Source organism: Brachyhypopomus gauderio, unplaced genomic scaffold (assembly GCF_052324685.1).
Source record: "Brachyhypopomus gauderio isolate BG-103 unplaced genomic scaffold, BGAUD_0.2 sc72, whole genome shotgun sequence".
In the NCBI taxonomy this organism is placed as follows: Eukaryota; Metazoa; Chordata; class Actinopteri; order Gymnotiformes; family Hypopomidae; genus Brachyhypopomus; species Brachyhypopomus gauderio.
The window spans coordinates 570,329-595,348 of NW_027506893.1; the positions used below are offsets into that span (position 1 = coordinate 570,329).

The following is a 25,020-nucleotide window of genomic DNA, read 5'->3' on the forward strand; positions in this document are numbered from 1 at the left end:
CACGCCCACTTCTGAAGGCTTTCCAGTGTCTGTGGTGTGTACCTGTACATTTCAGTGTTTTTTAACCATCTAACCTTGATTGTTGTTATTTTATACACATATATTCATCATATGTTAGTGTTTTTAAACATAAATTATGTTTTTGGATCTAGATCACATGTAGCTTTTTAAGTGGCCGTGTCTGAATGTTTAACATGTTGAAGCATAAAGTCACAATGAAGACATAAAGCTACACCACATTATCATTCCCACTGTATGCTTTCCCATTTATGTGTACATGCACAATAGAATATAATGGAAGCTACTCTTGATAATTCATTAAAATTGTACCTTTCCAGGTGAATGCTGCAAATGCAAATAACATCACTCCAAAGACTGAGATGCAGATGACCGCGATCTTCCAGGCATTAAAACCTTTTCCTGAAATACAAACCAGAAAAACATTTACTGCAGACCAAATACCAAATATTCACTCGCAATATTTATAGGCCTAAGAAAAACACTACAAATAAACAAACATGTAAACATTATATAAAAAATGAATTTATTTAAATTCTAAATAATTTAACAATGATAATAAGAACAAACATGTATTGTGATGAGATAGAAATGTACAGAAACTCACAGGTAACACCTGAAGTTAAAACTTTACACATAATAGAACAGACAAGAGAACTATAATGGGACAGAACCAGCAGGTGGTGAGGGTAGCGATGGCACATCTTTAATGCCCACTAAAAAGAACACAAAACATCCAAAGAACCCAACAGTGCTACAATTACAAATCGATGCGCTATCAGCGCTACAGTAACATCTTGACACTTTAAAGTCCGTAACTCAGAAACACTCTAATGTAGAGGAACACTCAGAGGCGTCCAGAGTGTTTGGAGGCTCGGAGTGGCTGTTCAGGTGTTGCAGTGAGAGTCCAGGCATGATGGACAGGCAGGAGTGGAGCCATGTGTGACACTGACCCACCGTGACATGAATGTTAAACACGCAAGGACCAAAACCAGAGCAAACAACAGAGCATAAACAAGAGGACAACGTTAGTTTAGGAGGCAATAGAAAATGAAACAAACATTGAATCCAAAAAGATGTAATCCAAAAAACTGTCTAGAAAAGTTAGAACCAGAGAACCACCAGAGCGGAATGAACTCTTTGTATGTATATACAGTACATAGTAGAAATATTTAAACAATGGGAATAATGCGGAATAGGTGGCAATAATCAGTACTTTAGAAATATGAATGACATATGAGTTACTGGATTGGTGGAGTTAGGTGACTGACTTCGGCATACTGGGAAGTGGAGTTCGAATAGGCAGGACTCTATTAATCAAAGTACTCCTGTTATTTTTATTGTACATGAAAACTCCCATACTGGTTTGTCGTAAAAATACAGTACATTAAGTAGTCGAGACAAACTGGTATTGAGGTAGCTCTTACCTTTCACCTGAACAAAAATAGTGATGTCATCATACCAGGCCCCTGATTTAATTAAACACTTGTAAACTCCCTCATCAGAAGGTTGGACTGCTGAGAGTTCCTGGGAGGTGTTGCCTTTCTATAGCTCTTCTTTAAACAGGCCTGTCCTCCCTCTGTAGGACTTTATCTGTGCATCTGTCTTCTTTCTGTCTTCATAATCTACATGTAGATGCACTAGTTTATCTGTTAGATACAGTCTGGACCACTCCACTGTCATGTTCACAGCACTGATGTTGGGTTGGAAAGAACAGGGCAGAACCAGGTCTTTAACAACAAGAAGAGCAGCTACAGAAAAGAAAAGGAAAAGACCTACTACTCCAACCAGGACTTGAGGAACCAAACATACTAGGAAAATACAGCTAGGGTAAAACACACAAGACTATAACTGCCTGGGGAAAATACAGCTAGGGTAAAACACACAAGACTACAACTGCCTGGGGAAAATACAGCTAGGGTAAAACACACAAGACTACAACTGCCTGGGGAAAAGAACTACAGAAAAGACAAATGATTCAATTGTACTGGATAACTGTAGAGCTGCAGTCTGCTAATATAATTGTTTTTTTAAGAAATATGTATTTCTTAAATACAACACAGGGGTAACAGCAAGTGCAATATGTGAAAGACTGTTCAGCATAGGAAAAGATATTTTCAGACCAAAGAGAAACGGCCTTTGTGATGTCATTTTGAAATGTGCCGTGTGAACAAACACCTCTTGTTAGAACAATAAGGACCCAGCCATGCACCGTTACCCCCTCCTCCCAGCACTAAGACATGCATTTGAGGATTTTGACTCTCATTTCCGCTTGGACCAGTTCATTTGCTATTGTCCCAGTGATCAGTCTCTGAGTCATGCTGTATAATCATGGTGTTAGATGTAGTTATTATGGTTTCTGTAAACACAGTTTATCGTGGTTATTAAACATGGAGTTCATTTGTAACTGAGTGGCCCTGAGTGTAATGCCGCAGGTGTCGTGGAGCAATAAGAAGAGCGAGATTAATAAAGGACATTCAATAATATTCTATACTCAGGGTCATATAGGCAGGCAGTGGGCAAATCAGAAAGGGAATTCAAAACATGAACATTTATTTATGTGTAAATGCTTCATGTAATGCAATGTCTACACTGAGTTAGACCATGGGCTCTTATGTTTTAAATGTTTTAACCAGTGTATCTGACTGTCATTTTGCACTTATCTGGTATTATGTTGGTACTGTACTTAAGGTTCTTTTGCGATTTTTGTTTAACTTAGCTTGCTATATTTCTATACAGTGGTATCTTGATTTGTTGAGTAACTGATAGCTTAGCTCACCACATTTACAAGTAGCTTGCCCAACAATTTTGAAATGTAATACAAGTGAGCTATTCAGTCAGATAACTATTTGTTGTGAAACAAAATCCAGTTAAAACTTCATGCATTTTCAGGAACTTTAGCAAAAATTCCAGCACTTTTTAAACATGGAAAATGCAACTGTGACGGGAGAGGGAAGTGCAAAATTATGTAAGCGATCGTGCCAGTCTCAGGAAAAATGGTGATTTAATGGAATAGTTTGCACTAGGGATGCAAATTATCGATTAATTCATTAATCATTAGTTGATTGATCTTATCGATCGACTTTTGATTAATTGATAAGCGGTGTTTTTCACCTGAATTTCAGTGTTTCAATAGGGCCTTTAAAAATATCAGCTAAATAGTTAAAACACTTTGTTCAAAAAGTATATATTATATTATGATAATTATATTGTATTATATGATATATTGCTCAAGTAATTATGCATTAGGAAATGTTTATGGTATAACAAAATACATTCTTTCATTTAAAAAAAGGAATAAATGAAGGACTGGCTCTGTTCTTGCATTTGAAACATTAGACATAAAAAAAAAAAAGTTAAGAAGAAATTAAATAGAGAGCCAAACAGTATATTATTGAGCCTATGCTTGGACAATGTTTCTAGCGTTGTAGTGAACACATGCTGTAACGCGACCGGAGAGTGCCCAAGTCTCCACAACATCATTGAGCTTGTCAGCTAAATTGTCAGCGGTGTGTCTATCCAACATGTTCGTCGTAATCAGCACTGCAGATTTTAGCTGCCAGTTCTCCTCAGTGTAGTGGCACGTCACGGTAATGTAACTTTCTGTTGTTAGAGCCATCCAACAATCTGTTGTAAGGGCTACAGCAGTAGCAGTAGCTAACTTTGTTTTTAGCTCACTCTCCTTTTTTCGTAGTGAGCTTTGAAAACGCTCGCCTTCCCAGTGTAGCTGTGATTTTAGGTTGACCAGGTGCACTGGTGATATGCAGGACAGCTGCACGGTGTTCAAATGATAACTGAGTGAGCTAGTGGAACTGTTGTACTTCAATACCGCATTAGAGAACATTTGACTTCTTTGCCTAAATTAACAATGTTGAAATGGTCTCACACCGCATGTCTTCACCTGCTTCATTTTGTTTTCCACTCTGGAATTCGCGACACGTGTTCCGCTCACATTTTAATCGAGTAACATCTTGATCGACAATTAATCTAAAGTCGATTAATCATTTGCATCCCTGGTTTGCACCAATGCAATACCCATGATTTAATCCAAATCTGGGAAACGATAACCAGTAGTCTAATGGAACAAAAACTATATATACATAAAGTATTAGAGACCCATACTTGAGTAAAAGTACAAGTACTCTATCAAAAAATTGACTTGAGTAGAAGTTGAAGTGTTCTTTAAAAACTTTACTTAAGTAGAAGTACAGAAGTATTCAGCATTTTTTGTACTTAAGTATTGCAAGTAGTTTATTCTAAAATTTATTACTCAAGTACTGAAAGTAAAAAGTACAAGTATTGTGTTTTGAATTAATTAAAGAAAACCGTCAAAGTTTGATTATCAAATGTTTTTATATATCACTTACATATCAAAGATGTCAAAGACCACAAATACAAGTGCTCTGTATGTACAAACAAGTAGCAACTTTAAAAACTGGGCTTAACACTTCGTACAGAAAAAACAGATAACTTATGTCCCACTACGTCATAGGTTTGGCGCAGAAGTACAAGTTCGCCTTAATTTAGCTGAGAAAATGAGGTGTATTTTGGACGTAAAATCCATCCGTCTGATTCTAAGGGTGAGCCTACTGCCCTGCGTTTACCCTCAATAAATGCCCTTACCCTATAAAAACACTATACTATAAAAATGGGCACATGATTAGTCAGCCTGAAGAGACACGGCTTACTGTTGCTAAAAACACAACTCAGCGTGACATCGCCTTTATGAATGCCAGCTAATGTTAAGTGAATACTGCAGCACGTCATGAACATAATTAGGTTAGTTAGCTAAGATATCTAACCTAACTAGTGCTTACTGACAGCTAAAGCTGGTGTTTCTTCTGTGCGTTATATTTATAACTTACGTTGATGTGTTTTTTACAGTTCGAAGGTGAATTTTTGAAGGCCAATATTTCAAACTCTTTAGGGAGACAGAGATGGCACTTCATCCTATAGGAATTTACTTTCACTCCAGCAAACGCAAACACTGTCTCTAGGTAGGGCCAGGGTGGTCTCCTTCCTCACCCTCACCGCCACGATCACTCGATGTTGAAGGTGTGGAAGGTGCCAATATATGTACATTAAAACGCCAACAAGCTTATTATGCAGCACTTATGCTGCTCTTCTGCTGGTACCAGTGCATGAATTACACCTTCTAACTTCGCACGCACAAAAATCGAGAGGTGCACGTCCTCGCAACGCGACCACGTGCCGTGGCCAACGCGCATGGGCGAGCCACCTCGATTGCGTCATTTTTGCCGCGCGGACACTTACGCAGTCACGACGTGTCAAGTGAACCTAGATTATGAAGCTCAAGTGTTGAGTGAAGGCAGCAGCAGAGTAAACGAGACGCGACCGGAGCATGCGCAGTTTGCTCAGAAGTCAGCCTTTGATCAGAAGTCAGCCTGATCGCTTGACTCGGTGACAGCACCAGCTAACATGTTTACAATTGTAACGAGTAACTATACAGCACGTAAAAAATGTATCGGAGTAAAAGTATTAAACTGATGGAAAATATGTAGTGAAGTAAAAGTGGAAGTAGGAGAAAAAAATTATACTCCAGTAAAGTACAGATACAGCATTTTAGTACTTAAGTACAGTAGTGAAGTAGTTCTACTTCGTTACTACAACTCTGATATATATATATATATATATATATATATATATATATATATATATATATATATACAGGGATGTCAGTAACGCGTTGCTTAACTTACTAACTTAGTAACTACTTTTGCGTCTGACCGTAGCGCTCGACTCCGCACGCTGCGTGCGACCCTGTGAGAGCGCAAGCATGTTTTACATGTCATTTTTTGCAGTGTCCTCCCGTAACGATATGTGGTAGCAGTGTTCTCAAGTCTCACGCATTGAGCGTGTGACACATGCATTTTACCGTCTTCACACGCCACACTTCCGATTTCACATGGCGAAAAAAAAAATCTAGTTTATTTACCTCTGATCCATATATATGTCACCCTCCACTGGCGATCGATCGCGAAATACAACTACATGTTCGCCACCGTCTCTCACTGTTACGATGTTACTGTTTGTTCGAGTGTCTGCATTACGGTCGGTTTTGTGCTCTGGTTTAGTCATGTCACTTCGTCTTGGTTTTGTTCCATGTTCTGACTGCCCATCTGGTTTGACCCATGCCTGCCTGTATGACCCTGAGTTTGGATTTCCTATTAATAAATCTCGCTTTCCTCAGCATTTGTGTCCGCCTCCCTGCTCACACTCTGAAATGAATTCAAAACTTCAGAGCCCTGTGTAGTAGTATAAAGAAACACCCAAAAACAGGGGAAGGAACATTTACCTGATTAATTTTAATGTTGCTTTGTGTTCCACGTTTGAAATTTGCTAGAATTTTGACTAACGTAGCCTACTTTAAAAATGCTTGAAATTGTAATGGTATTTCGTTTCACAACAAATAGCTGTCTGACTAAACAGTTCGCTTGTATTTACAAATAAAATTTACAAATAATACGGCGTAGCTACACAAACGTAATGTCAGGAGATACTGTAGCAACTACTACTCCTCACAGCGAATTCCCTAACGGACACTTGGCCACTCAAGGTGTCTTAGTCCTTTAAGTGACACTGGGGGGGCGGGGACTGCGCGCGCCAGGGTTGCGTTATCAATAAAGTTTCCCTCCTCGGGATTTTTGGATTAAGCAGTTTCTGCCTCGGTTACCGAACCTGCTTCAATACATTGTTACTGTTAAAAATGCACTTCCAATAAAGTGAGTATTGGAAAAATTAATTTTGCTGCTGAATGTAACTACTAAAGTAACTTGTAATCTAACGTAGTTACTTTTAAAATCAAGTAATCAGTAACGTAACTAAGTTACTTTTAAAAGGAGTAATCAGTAATCAGTAATCGGATTACTTTTTCAAGGTAACTAAGCCATCACTGTATATATATATATATATATATATATATATATATATATATATATATATATATATATATATATATTAGGGATGTGGAGATTCATCGATTCACATCGGTGAATCGGTACACATGTCTGCGATGCGACTGCATCGGTAGATTCAACGTGCATCGAGTTTAATTTGCGGGCGAATTCACGATGCATCGCCTTCAGTGAGGCGGTCACGCAATCTGCAAACAATGCCGTGGGGCTAAATATACGTTAGTAGCACAACGAACCTGGCGACACGCATGAAAAGACGGCACGGTGTGGACATCTCTGCGGCCGCTACCCCCTCGTAACCCCCCCGCTCAACAACTTACGTTCGTGAGTGTGTCGCATCGCATCGCATTTGTATCGCATCGCATCGACAAGGGGTTTCAGAGTATTGCAGTTATATCGCATCGTTGGCAGTGTATCGAGATGTGTATCGAATCTAGCTTAGTGGTGACGATATACATCCCTAATATATATATATATATATATATATATATATATATATATATATATATATACACTGCTCTAAACAATAAAGGGAACACTCAAATAACACATCCTAGATCTGAATGAATGAAATATTCTCATTGAATACTTTGTTCTGTACAAAGTTGAATGTGCTGACTACAAAATCACACAAAAATCATCAATGGAAATAAAATGTATTAATCAATGGAGGCCTGGATTTGGAGCCACACACAAAATTAAAGTGGAAAAACACACTACAGGCTGATCCAACTTTGATGTAATGTCCTTAAAACAAGTCAAAATGAAGCTCAGTATTGTGTGTGGCCTCCATGTGCCTGTATGACCTCCCTACAACGCCTGGGCATGCTCCTGATGAGGTGGCGGATGGTCTCCTGAGGGATCTCCTCCTAGTCCTGGACTAAAGCATCCGCCAACTCCTGGACAGTCTGTGGTGCAATGTGACGTTGGTGGATAGAGCGAGACATGATGTCCCAGATGTGCTCAATCGGATTCAGGTCTGGGGAACGGGGGGCCAGTCCATAGCTTAAATGCTTTCATCTTGCAGGAACTGCTGACACACTCCAGCCACATGAGGTCTAGCATTGTCCTGCATTAGGAGGAACCCAGGGCCAACCGCACCAGCATATGGTCTCAGAGGTAGTCAGTCTACCTCTGGTGAGCACATGGAGGGCTGTGCGGCCCTCCAAAGAAATGCCACCCCACACCATTACTGACCCACTGCCAAACCGGTCATGCTGAAGGATGTTGCAGGCAGCAGATCGCTCTACACAGTGTCTCCAGACTCTGTCACGTCTGTCACATGTGCTCAGTGTGAACCTGCTTTCATCTGTGAAGAGCATAAGGCACCAGTGGCGAATCCTGGTGTTCTCTGGCAAATGCCAAGCGTCCTGCACGGTGTTGGGCTGTGAGCACAACCCCCATCTGTGGACGTCGGGCCCTCATACCATCCTCATGGAGTCGGTTTCTAACCGTTTGTGCCAGAGATGGGGACTCGAGTTTGGGACTCGGACTCGAGTCGCACTTAAGTCGCATATACAGTGACTTCAGACTCGACTTAGACTTGCATTCAAAAGACTTGCGACTCGACTTGGACTCGTGATTTGAGACTCGTGAACAATCTTTTATTTGTAATGTTCTTTTGTGTTTCATTTGACAACCTTTCCTCCGCCTGTCTGTATGCTTTTTACTTCCCGCTGACGTAACATTCTCGGAGCGCGGACCCTCGCGCCGGTCGCGACGCGTCAAGTATTTCGCAAGTGACCGTTGCGCGCGACTCCGCACACGCGTACCTGGCCCTGCGCTCGCCGCAAAACATCGCGATCATGGCGGCGCTGGTGAGGACGCTCGCTTCTGTACCACCATTCATAATAAGTTTTGGGTACAAAACAAGTACAAGTAGCAAATAGAAGAGCAGCAAACTGCAGCGTGTGTGGCATAAAAATACTGGACGCTGGTTCCACCACATCTAATTTTATTCGCCACCTGAAAACCCACCCGGAAAGGTTAGTCGCTGCCTGAAAGGTTATTAGCAATATTGCAATATTGGTATTGACTTGCCAACAGTGCATCAGTAGAGAGGGTGTTCAGTCATGGAGGCCTCATAATGCGCCCTCACCGAGCCAGGCTAGGTGCAAGTACCCTGTCAATCCTGATCTTTTAAAAATGTAATGCGTTAGTTGCATAAAAAGTTTCCTTGTATTAGACACTGAAAGACACCTTGAAGTTCAAATAGATTGTGTTTGATCCAGTTCATTAGGAGACAAATAGTTGTTGCTGCAGGGCTTTTTATGTCAGAATCATTATTATTGTAAAATTTGAATTCTGTTTTTAATTTTTATTTTATAATCACTAATTTGGTTGCTATTTTCTTTATATGCAGACCTTTCATATATATGTGATTTTTTTATTTCACAGCCCTCCTTTATCTTTTAGAACAAAATATAGCAGATGTTCAACTGAAAGAAAAGAATATTGTATCCAGAAAAATGTCAGTTTTGTAAGAAAAATACTTTTTGGAGAAAAATACGGATACAAAATTTATCTGGAAAACATTTGTGTGTGCATGCGCACTTTTAAAAATTGTATTTCTTAATTTACCAGTTTAAGCTATTATACATCAGAAGTGTCATAACAGACCATTACAACTATACAGTGATTTGCGACTACAGTCAGTGGCGGAGCTAGACTTTTATCCTTGGGGTGGCCAGAGGGTGGCCAAAGCTATTTTAGGGGGTCCATAGACTATGACAATGTATATTTAAGAAAAGCATTCATTTGCAACCAAAATCTGTAAATGTTATACTTTTCATATCAAGTACATTTTAAGCACGCAGGAGATCAGATTTGTGTATGAAATTTGCAGTTTTTTTAACAATGTGCAAAATGTACAACATGTCAAAGTAAAAACACAGATGTGCTACTTCTGGCATATCTGGCAGTTAAATGTGTTCAGTTCAGTCCAAATATACGAAATAGGAAAGCTGCTTTCAGCATTCCCTCGATCAGTGAGTGACTGTTTTTGAAATAATTTATTGCACTTGAGTACATATTTTCAGTAACTTACATCACTGATACGGTTACACAAACTTAAGTCGGGGCAAAGAAACCACTGTTGATGTAATGTGTAGTATATTATTTTTCCTAGAAAATGGTCTTTTTTTTACTATTTATTTATTTGCAATATGTAAAATTATAATATAATTCATTCATAATATTACCTGCACCTACAAAGTTTTAAAAAAATGGAAAATGTTTTATAAGCTGCACCGGGCTAAAAGCCGCATATATCTACTGAACTGAAGACATTTAACTGAACTGAACCTGATCAGTTTCTGAACCTGTAGCATTTCACGTGCGACAGTTTTTGCTTAGAGCTGGTGTTGTGGGGCATTCCGACAACCCTCGTTTATCCGCATAAAGACGCTACAGATTATATTGTCGATTTATACATAAATAAGAGCTAGACTTTAATTATCCATCACAGCAAATGGCATTATCTATGTCCAAAGACACACTGGCTCAAGGGTGTTGATTATTTAAAATAAAATACACACTGGCTATACCGAAGTTCACCTCTGACCACGACATCGCAGTATTACGTCTAAATATCTAGTTAGGACAAAACAAGTGTGCTCAATGAACTAAGTTAGTCACTGTAACTCCCGAATATCATCTGTAGCGTCTTTATGCGTGTGCAAACGAGGGGACTTGGAATTTGTCACAACACGTTCGTTTGAAAAAAATTCTCCGTCGTGCCTGCTGCTTGCATGTGCTAAATGAAATTGAGCATTGAGTATTATTACCGATTACAAAACGCAACAGGCTCTCAACAAGATGTTCGATGCGGTGACATGTCAGTCATCTGGGGGGGCACTTGGGGTGGCCAATCAGAATTCAGGGGGGTCCAGTGCCACCCCGGCCCCTGCTTTGGCTCCGCCTATGACTACAGTGTCACTCAAATATTTGGGACTTGACTTGGACTTGAGAACAAAGACTTGAGACTTGACTTGGACTTGAGGTCAAAGACTTGAGACTTGACTTGGACTTGAGGTCAAAGACTTGAGACTTGACTTGGACTTGCAAAAAATGACTTGTGAGCATCTCTGGTTTGTGCAGACACATGCACATTTGTGGCCTGCTGGAGGTCATTTTGCAGGGCTCTGGCAGTGCTCCTCCTGTTCCTTCTTGCACAGAAGGAACACGGAGGTATCGGTCCTGCTGCTGGGTTGTTGCCCTCCACGTCTCCTGGTGTACTGGCCTGTCTCCTGGTAGCGCCTCCAGCCTCTGGACACTACGCTGACAGACACAGCAAACTTTCTTGCCACAGCTCACATTGATGTGCCATCCTGGATGAGCTGCACTACCTGAGCCACTTGTGTGGGTTGTAGAGTCCGTCTCATGCTACCACGAGTGTGAAAGGACCACCAACATTCAAAAGTGACCAAAACATCAGCCAGAAAGCATAGGCACTGAGAAGTGATCTGTGGTCCCCACCTGCAGAACCACTCCTTTATAGGGGGGGGTCTTGCTGATTGCCTCTCATTTCTACCTGTTGTCTATTCCATTTGCACAACAGCAGGTGAAATTGATTCACAATCAGTGTTGCTTCCTAACTGAACAGGTTGGTTTCACAGTTCACAGAAGTGTGGTTGACAGAGTTATATTGTGTTGTTTAAGTGTTCCCTTTATTTTTTTGAGCAGTGTATATATATATATATATATATATATATATATATATATATATATATATTAGTGGTGGGACTTTAACGCGTTAATTTCGAATTTCGATTAATTAATTACAGGAAAATTAACGCACTAAAAAAAATTAATGCATTTAACGGACGAGACACTTTTGCACCGTGGAATGTTTCTCAGTGCGCGAGTTCTGGGCATACAGATTATGGACACACAATAAGATGATCATGATGGAGATGACTGAAGAGGCTACGCTGGTGGATGGGAAATTTAAATATAAGAAACTTTCAGATGGAAGTACAAACAAAAATAGTGTTATTTACACTTTATGTAGGAAGGAGTTCGCTTATCACAGGAGCACTTCCACCCTTCGTTACCACCTCAACGCAAAACATGTTGCGGCTAAAGCTGGGTGTACACTGCGATATTTTAAATCGTGTACTCAGCTCCAGCTCAAACTGTACGACTAAATCGCAGGGAGAGTCGGCTCGTGGAGCTGCTTCAACAGTGCGATACTCTCACGAGGAGCGATTTGAATTTCAAACATGTTTGATGTACTTGCGACGCTGCGATTTCTGATCGGGAGTTGTGAATCGCTCCTCGTTTACCTGTGTAAACTATACGATGCACGACACGCGATTGAGCCGAAACGAGTGAAAAATCGGCTGAAAATGGGCCAAAAATCGCACAGTGTACGCCCAGCTTAACGCGCAGGTCAGTAATGATAACTTAGCTGCTAAATGTATTCCTAGTACGATAGGGTGACCAAATGTCCGTAATTCACATCCTCTGAGGAAGCGTCCTGGTTTTTAAATGACCTTCATTGGACCATTAAGACTGGATTAAACTTTCGCGAATGGCCGTAGCGCGCGACTCCGCACGCGTTTATACATGATGCATCACATTATTTGTGTTGTCCGCTCTCTGTGGTCGAAGATAAATGCTTACAAGAAGCGCTGCGAATTGCGTCAACTGATGCAAGTTACGAACTACCGTCCAGGGGTGAGTTTCCCAAAACGTTCTTAGCGCCAAGTACTTCTTAACCTCGTACGTAAGAACGAGGTGACGAAGTACTTGGCACTAAGAACGTTTTGGGAAACTCACCCCAGAAAGACAATGTCGAAGAAAATCCAGCAGCTGTATGATGAGGAAAGAATTAAAACAGGTTATTGTGAAGAGTGCCACAAATGTGGCTCTGACTGGGGATCACTGGACCTCTGTTAGCAACAAGAATGATCTTGGTGTGACAGCTCATATTATAGATGATGAATCTATAGATGATGAAGATCCAGTCATTTGCTTTGAGCATGCAGAAGACCACTTCTAGGCACTATGAAGATGCCTATGGCAGAGGCCTGGGAAATTAAAGAAAGTCTACCATCTAAAATGGTATTAAAAAACATCTTCTGATTTACTTCAATTCTTCCAATATCCTGAGCAAAACTCCCTAAATTAAACAACATTTTTGGTCAGAATTTCCAATGTTCTGAACTGTTTTCTGCACACTACACATATATTGGTCTTCGTAGTAGACTGGTGGAAAAATAAACAAGATGTTGAAGTTTATGATTATGTTCATTGATTCATTCATCATTCAAACTTAAATTAATATTTCTCATGTTAAATACTGAAATGCGATTAAAATGCGATTAATTTCGATTAATTAATTACAAAGCTTCCGATTAATTCGATTAATTTTTTTAATTGCGTCCCACCCCTAATATATATATATATATATATACACTGCTCAAAAAAATTAATATATATATATTTTTATCTGTTTATATATATATATATATATATATATATTAGGGGTGGGACGCGATTAAAAAAATTAATCGAATTAATCGGAAGCTTTGTAATTAATTAATCGAAATTAATCGCATTTTAATCGCATTTCAGTATTTAACATGAGAAATATTAATTTAAGTTTGAATGATGAATGAATCAATGAACATAATCAAACTTCAACATCTTGTTTATTTTCCCACCAGTCTACTACACAGACCAATATATGAGTGCAGAAAACAGTTCAGAACATTGGAAATTCTGACCAAAAATGTTGTTTAATTTTGGGAGTTTTGCTCAGGATATTGGAAGAATTGAAGTAAATCAGAAGATGTTTTTAATACCATTTTAGATGGTATACTTTTCTTAAATTTCCCAGGCCTCTGCCACAGGCATCTCCATAGTGCCTAGAAGTGGTCTTCTGCATGCTCAAAGCAAATGACTGGATCTTCCATTCATCATCTATAATATGAGCTGTCACACCAAGATCATTCTTGTTGCTAACAGAGGTCCAGTGATCCCCAGTCAGAGCCACATTTGTGGCGCTCTTCACAATAACCTGTTTTACTTCCCTTTCACAATAACCTGTTTTTTTCCCTCGTTCTTACGTACGAGGTTAAGAAGTACTTGGTGCTAAGAACGTTTTGGGAAACTCACCCCTGGACGGTAGTTCATAACTTGCATCAGTTGACGCAATGTGCAGCGCTTCTTGTAAGCCTTTATCTTCGACCACAGAGAGCGACCAACACAAATAATATGACGCGTCATGTATAAACGCGTGCGGAGTCGCGCGCTACGGTCACTCGCGAAAGTTTAATCCAGTCTTAATGGTCCAATGAAGGTACTTTAAAAACCAGGACATTTCCTCACTTTAAAAAAAAACCCGGGACGACCGGGACAGGATGTGAAATGCGGACGTTTAGGTCACCCTATCGTACTAGGAATACATTTAGCAGCTAAGTTATCATTGCTGACCTGCGCGTTAAGTTGGGCGTACACTGTGCGATTTTTGGCCCATTTTCAGCCGATTTTTCACTCGTTTCGGCTCAATCGCATGTCGTGCATCGTATAGTTTACACAGGTAAACGAGGAGCGATTCACACCTCACGACCAACTCCCGATCAGAAATCGCAGCGTCGCAAGAATATCAAACATGTTTGAAATTCAAATCGCTCCTCATGAGAGTATCGCACTGTTGAAGCAGCTCCACGAGCCGACTCTCCGCAACGAGTTAGTCGTACAGTTTGAGCTGAAGCTGAGTACACGATTTAAAATATCGCAGTGTACGCCCAGCTTTAGCTCCAACATGTTTTGCGTTGAGGTGGTAACGAAGGGTGGAAGTGCTCCTGTGATAAGCGAACTCCTTCCTACATAAAGTGTAAATAACACTATTTTTGTTTGAACTTCCATCTGGAAGTTTCTTATATTTAAATTTCCCATCCACCAGCGTAGCCTCTTCAGTCATCTGCATCATGCTCATCTTATCGTGCGTCCATATAATCTGTACGCCTGGAACTCGTGCACTGAGAAACATTCCACGATGCAAAAGTGTATCGTGCGTTAAAATGCGTTAATTTTTTTAGTGCGTTAATTTTCCTGTAATTAATTAATCGAAATTAACGCGTTAAAGTCCCACCACTAATATATATATAAACAGACAAATGATCCTCAGGTGGTGAACTCCCTGATCGGCCACGCCCACCTGAGGGACAAACAGAAGGACTGGACAGACATGAATACTGCTGCTGATGGAGGCGGCTTACATACCATAACAGCAACATTATTCAAGCATAATCAAGAATTTCAAGCACCCATACAAACCCTGTAAATAGTGCAGTGTTTTTGCACATTTCACAACAAATGTGCATAAACTGAAATTAAGCTGTAGTTAGCATATAAAGATACGCCACATGAGATTAATATTATTTTCATACACTATTATCATAATAATAGAACAATAAGGAAAAGAGATTCTCACCTTCAAGTGTGACTCGAAAAGTGATGTCATCATACCAGGACCCTGATTGGATTAAACAATTGTAAACTCCTTCATCAGAAGGCTGGACTGCTGAGAGTTTCAGTGAGGTGTTGCCTTTCTGTAGCTTTTCTTTAAACAGTCCTGTCCTCCCTCTGTAAGACTTTATCTGTTCTTCATTTCTGTCCTAGTAATCTTCATACAGATGCACTAGTTTGTCTTCTTTAGTTAGATCTGGTCTGCTCCACTCCACTGTCATGTTTTCAGCACTGAAGCTGGGATGGATAGAACAGGGCAGAACCAGGTCTTCACCAGCTACAGCAACAACAGGATCAGCTGGACCAACTAAATTTAACGTATACCGTGCTATAAGAAAAACAAAATCAATTAAACATTTGCATACATTTCTCTTTCCCTTGTTTTCCCCATTGTTCTCCCAGTGAGTCAGATCTGTTCCATATTGCACCACAGCAGATCTCCAGTACATCTGGACACACTACAGCTGAGGACCTATACATTGTCAGGTCAGTGTAGCAGACTATACATCTGATGTTGCTGTGGTGACACCTGAATTGTTGGTGTCACTGATAGACCAGCTGATACACACAACTGCAGTGCTGCTATAACCCAGATTTCAAACACAGGCAAATACACCTGGTTCAAACTCAGCCTTCATCTCACATGCAAACAGATGATCACAATGCAACTGATGATAATGATGATGTAACAGGATACGTCCCCTCACTGAGATCAGCCACACAGCTGAATGAAGCGGACAAAGAGAAACGGCCTTTGTAATGTCACTTTGAAAAGCTTCTTGTGCCGTGTAAACAAACACCTCTTGTTAGAACAATAAGGGCCCAGCCAGTCATCATTACCCAACACTTGCCCAACACTGCTGAAATGTAATACAAGCAAACTATTCAGTCAGATAACTATTTATTGTGAAACTAAATACAGTTACAATTTCAAGCATTTTGTAGTACTTTAGCCAAAACCCCAGTACTTTTCAAATTTGGAAAATACAACATTTAATTTTAAGTATATTCAAGGAGTTTCAGTGAGGTGTTGGTTTTCTGTAGCTCTTTTTTCCAATGGGCTGCCCCCTCTAAATTGTGGGCCGGTCTCTTAGAAAAAAAGGGAGGAAAAAAATCCATTGGTCCGTGAGGACTGTCGGCCCACCGGGCAAATGGCCGATACGCCAGATTACCAGTCCAGCCCTGCAAGTAATATACAACCACCAAGGCTTCTTTACGGACATTGTGGCCAAGTGGCCTTGGGAGTACTCATGACCCCTTCATCTGGGCCAATTCTGGAGTCAGATGGCTAGGGACGGTGCATTTGATGGTGGACATGTACAAGCTGACAGTGGGTATCCACTCTGAAGCTATATACTCTGAAGTTATATACTCCTGTATCAAATCCCCTGGTATTCCTTCAGTAGCTGTGGGGCCCAGTATCCCCAGTGCCTTCTCCTCCTCAACAGTAAGGGAACTTGTGGACATTTGACCTCCACCAGTCTTAACCCTTTTTCTTTCTGAGTTCTGTCCCCTTATTTTTGACTTGAATACAGTTTTTTGTTTTGTTTTTTTCTGAATTTGATGAACTTCTTCGAGCTATTGAAAACAGTAGGTTATACTTTTGTTTTTGGCTCAGTTCACTCGACAGTTTCATTTTCTCTGCTTGTTTGCCATGGTTTTGAATAACATGTGAAAAGTTAATTGTGTGCTGTCACGGTGAGGACCCCGGCCCCTCTCCTTTGGGTGTGTGTTTACGTTGTCCACGTGTACTCGTCTGCGTCTATGGAACTGTGTGGGTGTGGTTATGTCTCGTGATTAGTCGTCGCACCTGTGGCTTGTATCGTCGTCACGTGGGGCGTGTGTGGATTGTCTACTTAATGTGCGTTCGCGCAGTGTCGTGTGCTCGTCGTTGTTAAAGTCTACACGTGTCAGTGTGAAGTGTTCTGTTTTACGTGCGCTGTCTTGCGCAATAAGTGTAGTAAATAAACGTGACGTCTGCGTAACGCAAGGATCTGTGTCTCGTCCTTCGCCTCGCACCCGGCGTCACAGAACGACGAGCCGACAAGAGACACCAACATGCCAGGCTACGCCACCCGGGCAAAGAAAGGGAGGAGACCCAGCAAACACCACCATGGCTCTTCCTCTGCCCAGCACCGTGACGCCTCCGTACCCCTCGAGCTGCTAGAGCAGGACCCGTTGTGCGGCATCATGCTGCTTCGGGCTCGGGAAGCTTCGACGGAGGAGATGGCGGATTACTTCCGCGAGACTGCGGTGCGGATGTGGATGGAGCGTCACCCCTCTCCCTCCAGGGACCTCTCACCCCTGCGGGTAGGCGCCATCGAGCTCTGCGGGATGGTGAAGGACCCCGAGAGTGAGATGGAAGAGGGTGACTCCTCAGATGAGGAGACGGAGCAGGGAGAGGACTACCCTCCGTCATTGGATGACGCTTCCACCGTGGACTACGGTGGAGAGGACTACCCTCCGTCCTTGGATGACGCTTCCACCGTGGACTACGGTGGAGAGGACTACCCTCCGTCCTTGGACGATACCTCCACCGTGGACTACAGTGGAGAAGAGAGGGTGAACGGGGAGTACCCTTCATCCGAGGGCTCTTACGTCACGGAGGAAGAAGAGAGCTCTCCTCCCTCGGAGAAGTCAGCGGAGACCATGAAAGGGAGGTGGACTCCCTCTTCCGATCGCTCCGGCGAGAGCAAGATGGACTGCTCCCGGGGTGGCAGCCCGGAGCAGCCCATGGCATGGAGCCAGGCAGAGGAAGAGGACGAGATGGAGACCGAGGAGGACCACCCACACAGCCCGTTCGGCACGTCCGATAGCCGCGATGTGCCAGGCGCGTACGCCAGCCGCACTGCACCCGGCACGTCCGCCAGCCGCGCCGATCCCAGCGGAGGATCCGCAGGGAGGGCTGGAGGAGGGACGATACCCGCATCGCCTGCAGCTCCCGATCTCTCTCCCCTCCTAGCTCTCCTTCTGGCGCGTAGCCTAGCGCTTGTTTCATGTACGTCTGTTCCAGTGTTTGTGAGTCTGCCCATATGTGTACCAAACCCCCTTTTCCCGTTTGTGCCGATTTGTGTGAGTGTACCTGTCTGTGTGTTTGTAACCGTGCCGTGGTGTTTGTCCAGCGTCTTCTCCCCGGTCTTCCCAGGGAGGTGGTTCTAGGCGGTTCGTGACGGACGCTTCGCCGAGGGTGGTCACCTCTCAGGCGCAGGACTGAGCGCGTCGGACCCGCCCATCATTGTGGGTTTGGGGCACTCGGTCCTGTTGGCACCCCGGGACGGGTAGTGCCCTTGGAGGGGGCGTCTGTCACGGTGAGGACCCCGGCCCCTCTCCTTTGGGTGTGTGTTTACGTCCACGTGTACTCGTCTGCGTCTATGGAACTGTGTGGGTGTGGTTATGTCTCGTGATTAGTCGTCGCACCTGTAGCTTGTATCGTCGTCACGTGGGGAGTGTGTGGTTTGTTCACTTAATGTGCGTTCGCGCAGTGTCGTGTGCTCGTCGTTGTTAAAGTCTACACGTGTCAGTGTGAAGTGTTCTGTTTTACGTGCACTGTCTTGCGCAATAAGTGTAGTAAATAAACGTGATGTCTGCGTAACGCAAGGATCTGTGTCTCGTCCTTCGCCTCACACCCGGCGTCACATGTGCCCTATTTATAGCCTTGATAAAAGCCTACGATTGGTCAGAATTGCAAAAGTAATAATTCTACTCATTTTTTTATTATACTTGAAATTTCAAAATTTCAACACTTATTAGTTGTTAGTTTTTATGATTTATGATTTTGCCAATGATGCTTTTGTGGCGTAATTATGAAAAAAATGTATGTAAATCGGTGGTTTGGTGTCACGTAGGTCTACGCCCCCTCTCCTAGCTGTCACTTTGGTTTCCCTGTTCCCTCGTGTCTGTGTTGTTCCCTGCTCCTGGATCCCGCTCATCTGTTTCTATGGTTTCCCATCGTCTGCCACGCCCATGTCATCATTGTTAAACTGTTCCTAGTTTAGTTCAAAGTATTTATAGTCCCAGTGTCTCCCATGTCTGGATCGGTTGTTTGGTTCTATCGTTCTTTAATGCCCTCGTGGAGTTTGCTGTTTCGTCATCGTTGTGAGTACGTCCAGCCTAGTCTTTGTTCCCCTGCCTTGTTTTGTTCTTTGTGTTACCATGCCCTCCCGTTACGACCCATGCCTGTTATAATGACCACGTCTTTGGAATTCCCTTGAATAAATCTCGCTCCCCTCAGCGTTTGTGTCCACCTCCCTGCTCTGCGTTATGCAGATCATTACATTCGGTTTTTGACTAGCGGAGCTTTTCCAGTGCAGATGCAGAGGCGGAGTCTACTAAGAACTACTTAGAACTCGTTCGTAAATTTGGAGACTACGAAGGCTTTTGGGAAACACTCGTAAATTTGGCGTTCTTAAAGTTACGTCGTTCTTAAAGTTGTTCGTAACTTTCTAAGATCGTTCGTTATCTGGAAACCCACCCATGGGCAGAACCAGGTCTTCACCATCATTAACAATGGGAGGATCAGCCGGGCCAACTATGTTGACATCCTCTGGAATGAAAACAAACATATAATGCAATAAAACAGCAATACAAAGCTTATGGCAAAACTTAATAGCAATTTTATTTATTCTGGCCAATTTTATTTATTCAGGCCGTGGTTAGGGAACTGTTCTTGTGACCGGAGGGTCGTGGGTTCGATTCCCAGACCTGAGGCCATGACTGAGGTGACCCTGAGCAAGGCCCTTAACCCTCAATTGCTCACTTGTATAAAAATGAGATAAAAATGTAAGTCGCTCTGGATAAGGGCGTCTGCCAAATGCCATAAATGTAAATTCTATGTTCAGTGTATATGTAATTTTCATACTTTTCAAGTTCTGTAATGAAGACAACATCTTGCCCGTTAGTTTGAACTATTGCTTAAACAGTTGTGTTGGTTACCATGAATTTCTCATGTGGTCATGCAAGTGTCTGATTTGTTGAGATGTTTAATAAAGGGAGTCTGTTATGTTCTGGGACAATGTGAGAGAGAAAGAGAGAGAGAGCATCAGCACAGTTGGGAGTCAAACCTGAAACCCTGAACCCTGAACCCCTTAAACCTGAAACCCTGAATCCTGAACCTTAAACCCCTGAAACCTGAATACCAGAGCTGTATTAAATTCTGGTCATTTTGAACAGATTTGATTTTGATTGATTTCTTCCATAATTATTTTCATAAGTTTTATATGTATGGCTGTCCTTCAAAGAGAATGCAAATTTACAAATATCTTTTATTCCAACTTTCATTCTCTCTCTCTCTCTCTCTCTTGTTATCCCTCTCTCTCTCTCGTTATCTCTCTGTCTCTCTCACACACAGAGCTTGTGCAGGGCACATACCTGATGAGGTCTCCATAAATACAGAGAGAGTCAGTGTGATCACACAGATAAACTCCATTCCTGAAAGACAATTTGAACATTTTGTTACATACAATGTGATTTCAATACCCTCTCAGAAACAACCTGTATAGGAGGTAATTACACTGTGCTTAGTAAGATTTCAACAAAAATATTTTATCACTCACACACACACACACACACACATTTATTATGAGGTTTTGTAATCAAAGGTGGAGTCATGTACAGGTAAAATTCTATTGTTTTTTAATAGATAGACTTCAAATTACAAAGGGCAGTCACAATGCAAGATCAGACACCAGATGAAGTCAGCAACAGTACAGGGAATAGATCAATAATGGCTATAATAGACCTTAGAACAAGAAACAGTATCTCTACTATTATATATGATAATAGTTATTATCTCTGGTATAACTTAGAAAAATAAATAGATCAATAATGGCTATAATAGACCTTAGAACAAGAAACAGTATCTCTACTATTATATATGATAATAGTTATTATCTCTGGTATAACTTAGAAAAATAAATAGATCAATATTAGCTATAAGAGACCTTAGAACAAGAAACAGATCAATATCTCTAATATTATATATGATAATAGTTATTATCTCTGGTATAACTTAGAAAAATAAATAGATCAATATTAGCTATAAGAGACATTAGAACAAGAAACAGATCAATATCTCTAATATTATACATGATAATAGTTATTATCTCTGGTATAATTTAGAAAAATAAATAGATCAATATTAGCTATAAGAGACCTTAGAACAAGAAACAGATCAGTATCTCTACTATTGTGACGTGCGGGCCGGGCGAAGGACGAGACACGGGAATCCTTGCTTTCATGGCAAACGTCACTTTTAATAACAAATAACGGTTGCACAATAGCGCACGAGCAACACAGAATAGAGCACAGGACACTGCACGAGCGCACATTAAATAGGCAAGACACATTAGCCCCACGTGATCATGAGACGATTCACAGGTGAGACTTATAAATCACACGACAAAATCCCAACCACGTATATACACTGACACAGACAAAGCACGTGGACAACGTTTACACACGCCCAAAAGGGAGGGGCCGGGGTCCTCAACGTGACAACTATTATACATGATAATAGTTATTATCTCTGGTGTAACTTAGAAAAATAAATAGATCAATATTAGATATAAGAGACCTTAGAACAAGAAACAGATCAGTATCTCTACTATTATACATGATAATAGTTATTATCTCTGGTATAACTTAGAAAAATAAATAGATCAATATTAGATATAAGAGACCTTAGAACAAGAAACAGATCAGTATCTCTACTATTATACATGATAATAGGTATTATCTCTGGTATAACTTAGGAAAATAAATAGATCAATATTAGATATAAGAGACCTTAGAACCAACAGTAGATGCAGTGGAGAAAACAAATATGGGTCCGAACTCATGAGACACGAGACACACAAGACACGAGACATGAGACACACGAGACAAACTACACACAATACACACTACACACAAGACACATGAGACACACTACACACAAGACACATGAGACACACAACACACAAGACACATGAGACATGAGACACACAAGACACATGAGACACACAAGACACATGACACACACAAGACACATGAGACACGAGACACACAACACACACTACACACAAAACACATGAGACACACTACACACAAGACACAGTACACACAAGACACATGAGACACACTACACACAAGAGACATGAGACACACAAGACACATGAGACATGAGACACACAACACACAAGACACACTACACACAAGACACATGAGACACGAGACACACAAGACACACTAGACACATGAGACATGAGACACCGGACACAATACAAGGCACACTACACACAAACATTAAACACAAGACTCATGAGACACAAGATCAAGACTTTGGTTACATTTTCATAGTCGTTTCTACTTGTCCAGTTTCTATTATTTAATCATCTTCATTTAGATAATAGATAGAACATCACTTCCTTCTCATAAGATGTGGGTCTCTTTGTTGGGTCTGTATGTGAGAAGGGTGCTTCAATTTCGGTCATTAGCCATTCAGTTTCTCTTTCATTTTCTCATATGTTGTCTGCACTTCTCTCTTTTCCAACTTTAATCAGTTTCTGTCATTCATTTTCAAACATCTGGAGAATACCAAGTATTGACATTGTAATAGCTCCCTTACATTCGCTTTGTAACGGGGTGATGGAAGCAGCAGACGTGGATTATGGTGCCGTGGAATCTTTAATGTCCATAGCACAGCAATAACAATCAGACTCAAGTGAAGTGAAGTGGAGCCACACACACACAGTGCTGGACTGTAGAAACAGACACTTAACAATAACAATCAGACTCAAGTGAAGTGAAGTGTAGCCACACACACACAGTGCTGGACTGTAGATACAGACACTAAACAATAACAATCAGACTCAAGTGAAGTGAAGTAGAGCCACACACACACAATGCTGGACTGTAGAAACAGACACGTAACAATAACAATCAGACTCAAGTGAAGTGAAGTGGAGCCACACACACACAGTGCTGGACTGTAGAAACAGACACTTAACAATAACAATCAGACTCAAGTGAAGTGAAGTGGAGCCACACACACACAGTGCTGGACTGTAGATACAGACACTTAACAATAACAATCAGACTCAAGTGAAGTGAAGTAGAGCCACACACACACAGTGCTGGACTGTAGAAACAGACACTTAACAATAACAATCAGACTCAAGTGAAGTGAAGTAGAGCCACACACAGTGCTGGACTGTAGAAACAGACACTTAACAATAACAATCAGACTCAAGTGAAGTGAAGTGGAGCCACACACACACAGTGCTGGACTGTAGATACAGACACTTAACAATAACAATCAGACTCAAGTGAAGTGAAGTAGAGCCACACACACAGTGCTGGACTGTAGAAACAGACACTTAACAATAACAATCAGACTCAAGTGAAGTGAAGTAGAGCCACACACAGTGCTGGACTGTAGAAACAGACACTTAACAATAACAATCAGACTCAAGTGAAGTGAAGTGGAGCCACACACACACAGTGCTGGACTGTAGATACAGACACTTAACAATAACAATCAGACTCAAGTGAAGTGAAGTAGAGCCACACACACACAGTGCTGGACTGTAGATACAGACACTTAACAATAACAATCAGACTCAAGTGAAGTGAAGTAGAGCCACACACAGTGCTGGACTGTAGAAACAGACACTTAACAATAACAATCAGACTCAAGTGAAGTGAAGTAGAGCCACACACACACAGTGCTGGACTGTAGATACAGACACTTAACAATAACAATCAGACTCAAGTGAAGTGAAGTGGAGCCACACACACACAGTGCTGGACTGTAGATACAGACACTTAACAATAACAATCAGACTCAAGTGAAGTGAAGTAGAGTCACACACACACAGTGCTGGACTGTAGATACAGACACTTAAGGCACAGAGTCCATAACTTAGCAGCTGGGTGGAAGACAGAGGAAGATGACGCAGGCAGACTCACTCCTCTATGATCAAGGAATGCACAGCATTGGTGTGCTGGACCTGTGGGCTGAAGTAAGGGTGTGAGACTGAGGAGAGACAGATGCCGGTCATTAACCTGTACGTAGGTGAATTGGAAAGGGGGAGTGGTTGTGTTGTGGAATGTGAGGAATGTGAAGTGGGCGGCTCCTTTGTGTGGCTGGCCCGGCCTACCGTGACACGCTTATTGTAGATTAAACTAATTACAAACACTAAGACTTACTTATCTACTTTATTTATGACCACAATTTTACCACAATAAATACAAAATGGAATTAATTTGCCAATTCCAAAGGAATCAAAACCGCATTAATATACATTCACAACACTAAGTCTTCGTATAATATTGACTAAACAATCTAACAAACTGTAAGTAAAAGTTAATCAAATAAACTGCAAATAAAAGAAAATCTAAGCACACATTCCCAACTATCAACCAAAGTATTCCTATGCACAGCAAAACAATAATTTATTCATTACCAATGCTCACGCGTGTACACCTCACATCACCAAATAATCTCAATAATGAATCCCCAGCACAGTGCAAATAAGTATTAACCATCCACAGAGATAAACTCTCACCTGCATCTCCTAAGAGTTTAAACCAAATTAGCATATTTCATCAA

At 41.4% G+C, this 25,020-nt stretch overlaps 1 protein-coding gene across 7 annotated transcripts in view; it reads right to left on the reverse strand.

The window, feature by feature from the left end:
* Positions 1 to 25,020, reverse strand: part of LOC143491207 (uncharacterized) — a 78,550-nt gene that overhangs the window by 28,164 nt on the left and 25,366 nt on the right. For 3 of the 7 annotated variants that reach the window (XM_076990017.1, XM_076990016.1, XM_076990018.1), the window contains 3 exons: positions 20,799 to 20,858; positions 19,903 to 19,974; positions 331 to 420 (listed from right to left, as the gene is read on the reverse strand). In XM_076990017.1, the coding sequence (XP_076846132.1) occupies positions 331 to 420; positions 19,903 to 19,974; positions 20,799 to 20,856 (220 nt within the window). In that variant the 5' untranslated portion in view covers positions 20,857 to 20,858. Of the gene's footprint in view, positions 1 to 330; positions 421 to 15,396; positions 15,760 to 15,796; positions 16,351 to 19,902; positions 19,975 to 20,798; positions 20,859 to 25,020 lie in introns of those variants that run through there. The other 4 variants (XM_076990022.1, XM_076990021.1, XM_076990023.1 and 1 more) reach the window with 4 other exon arrangements.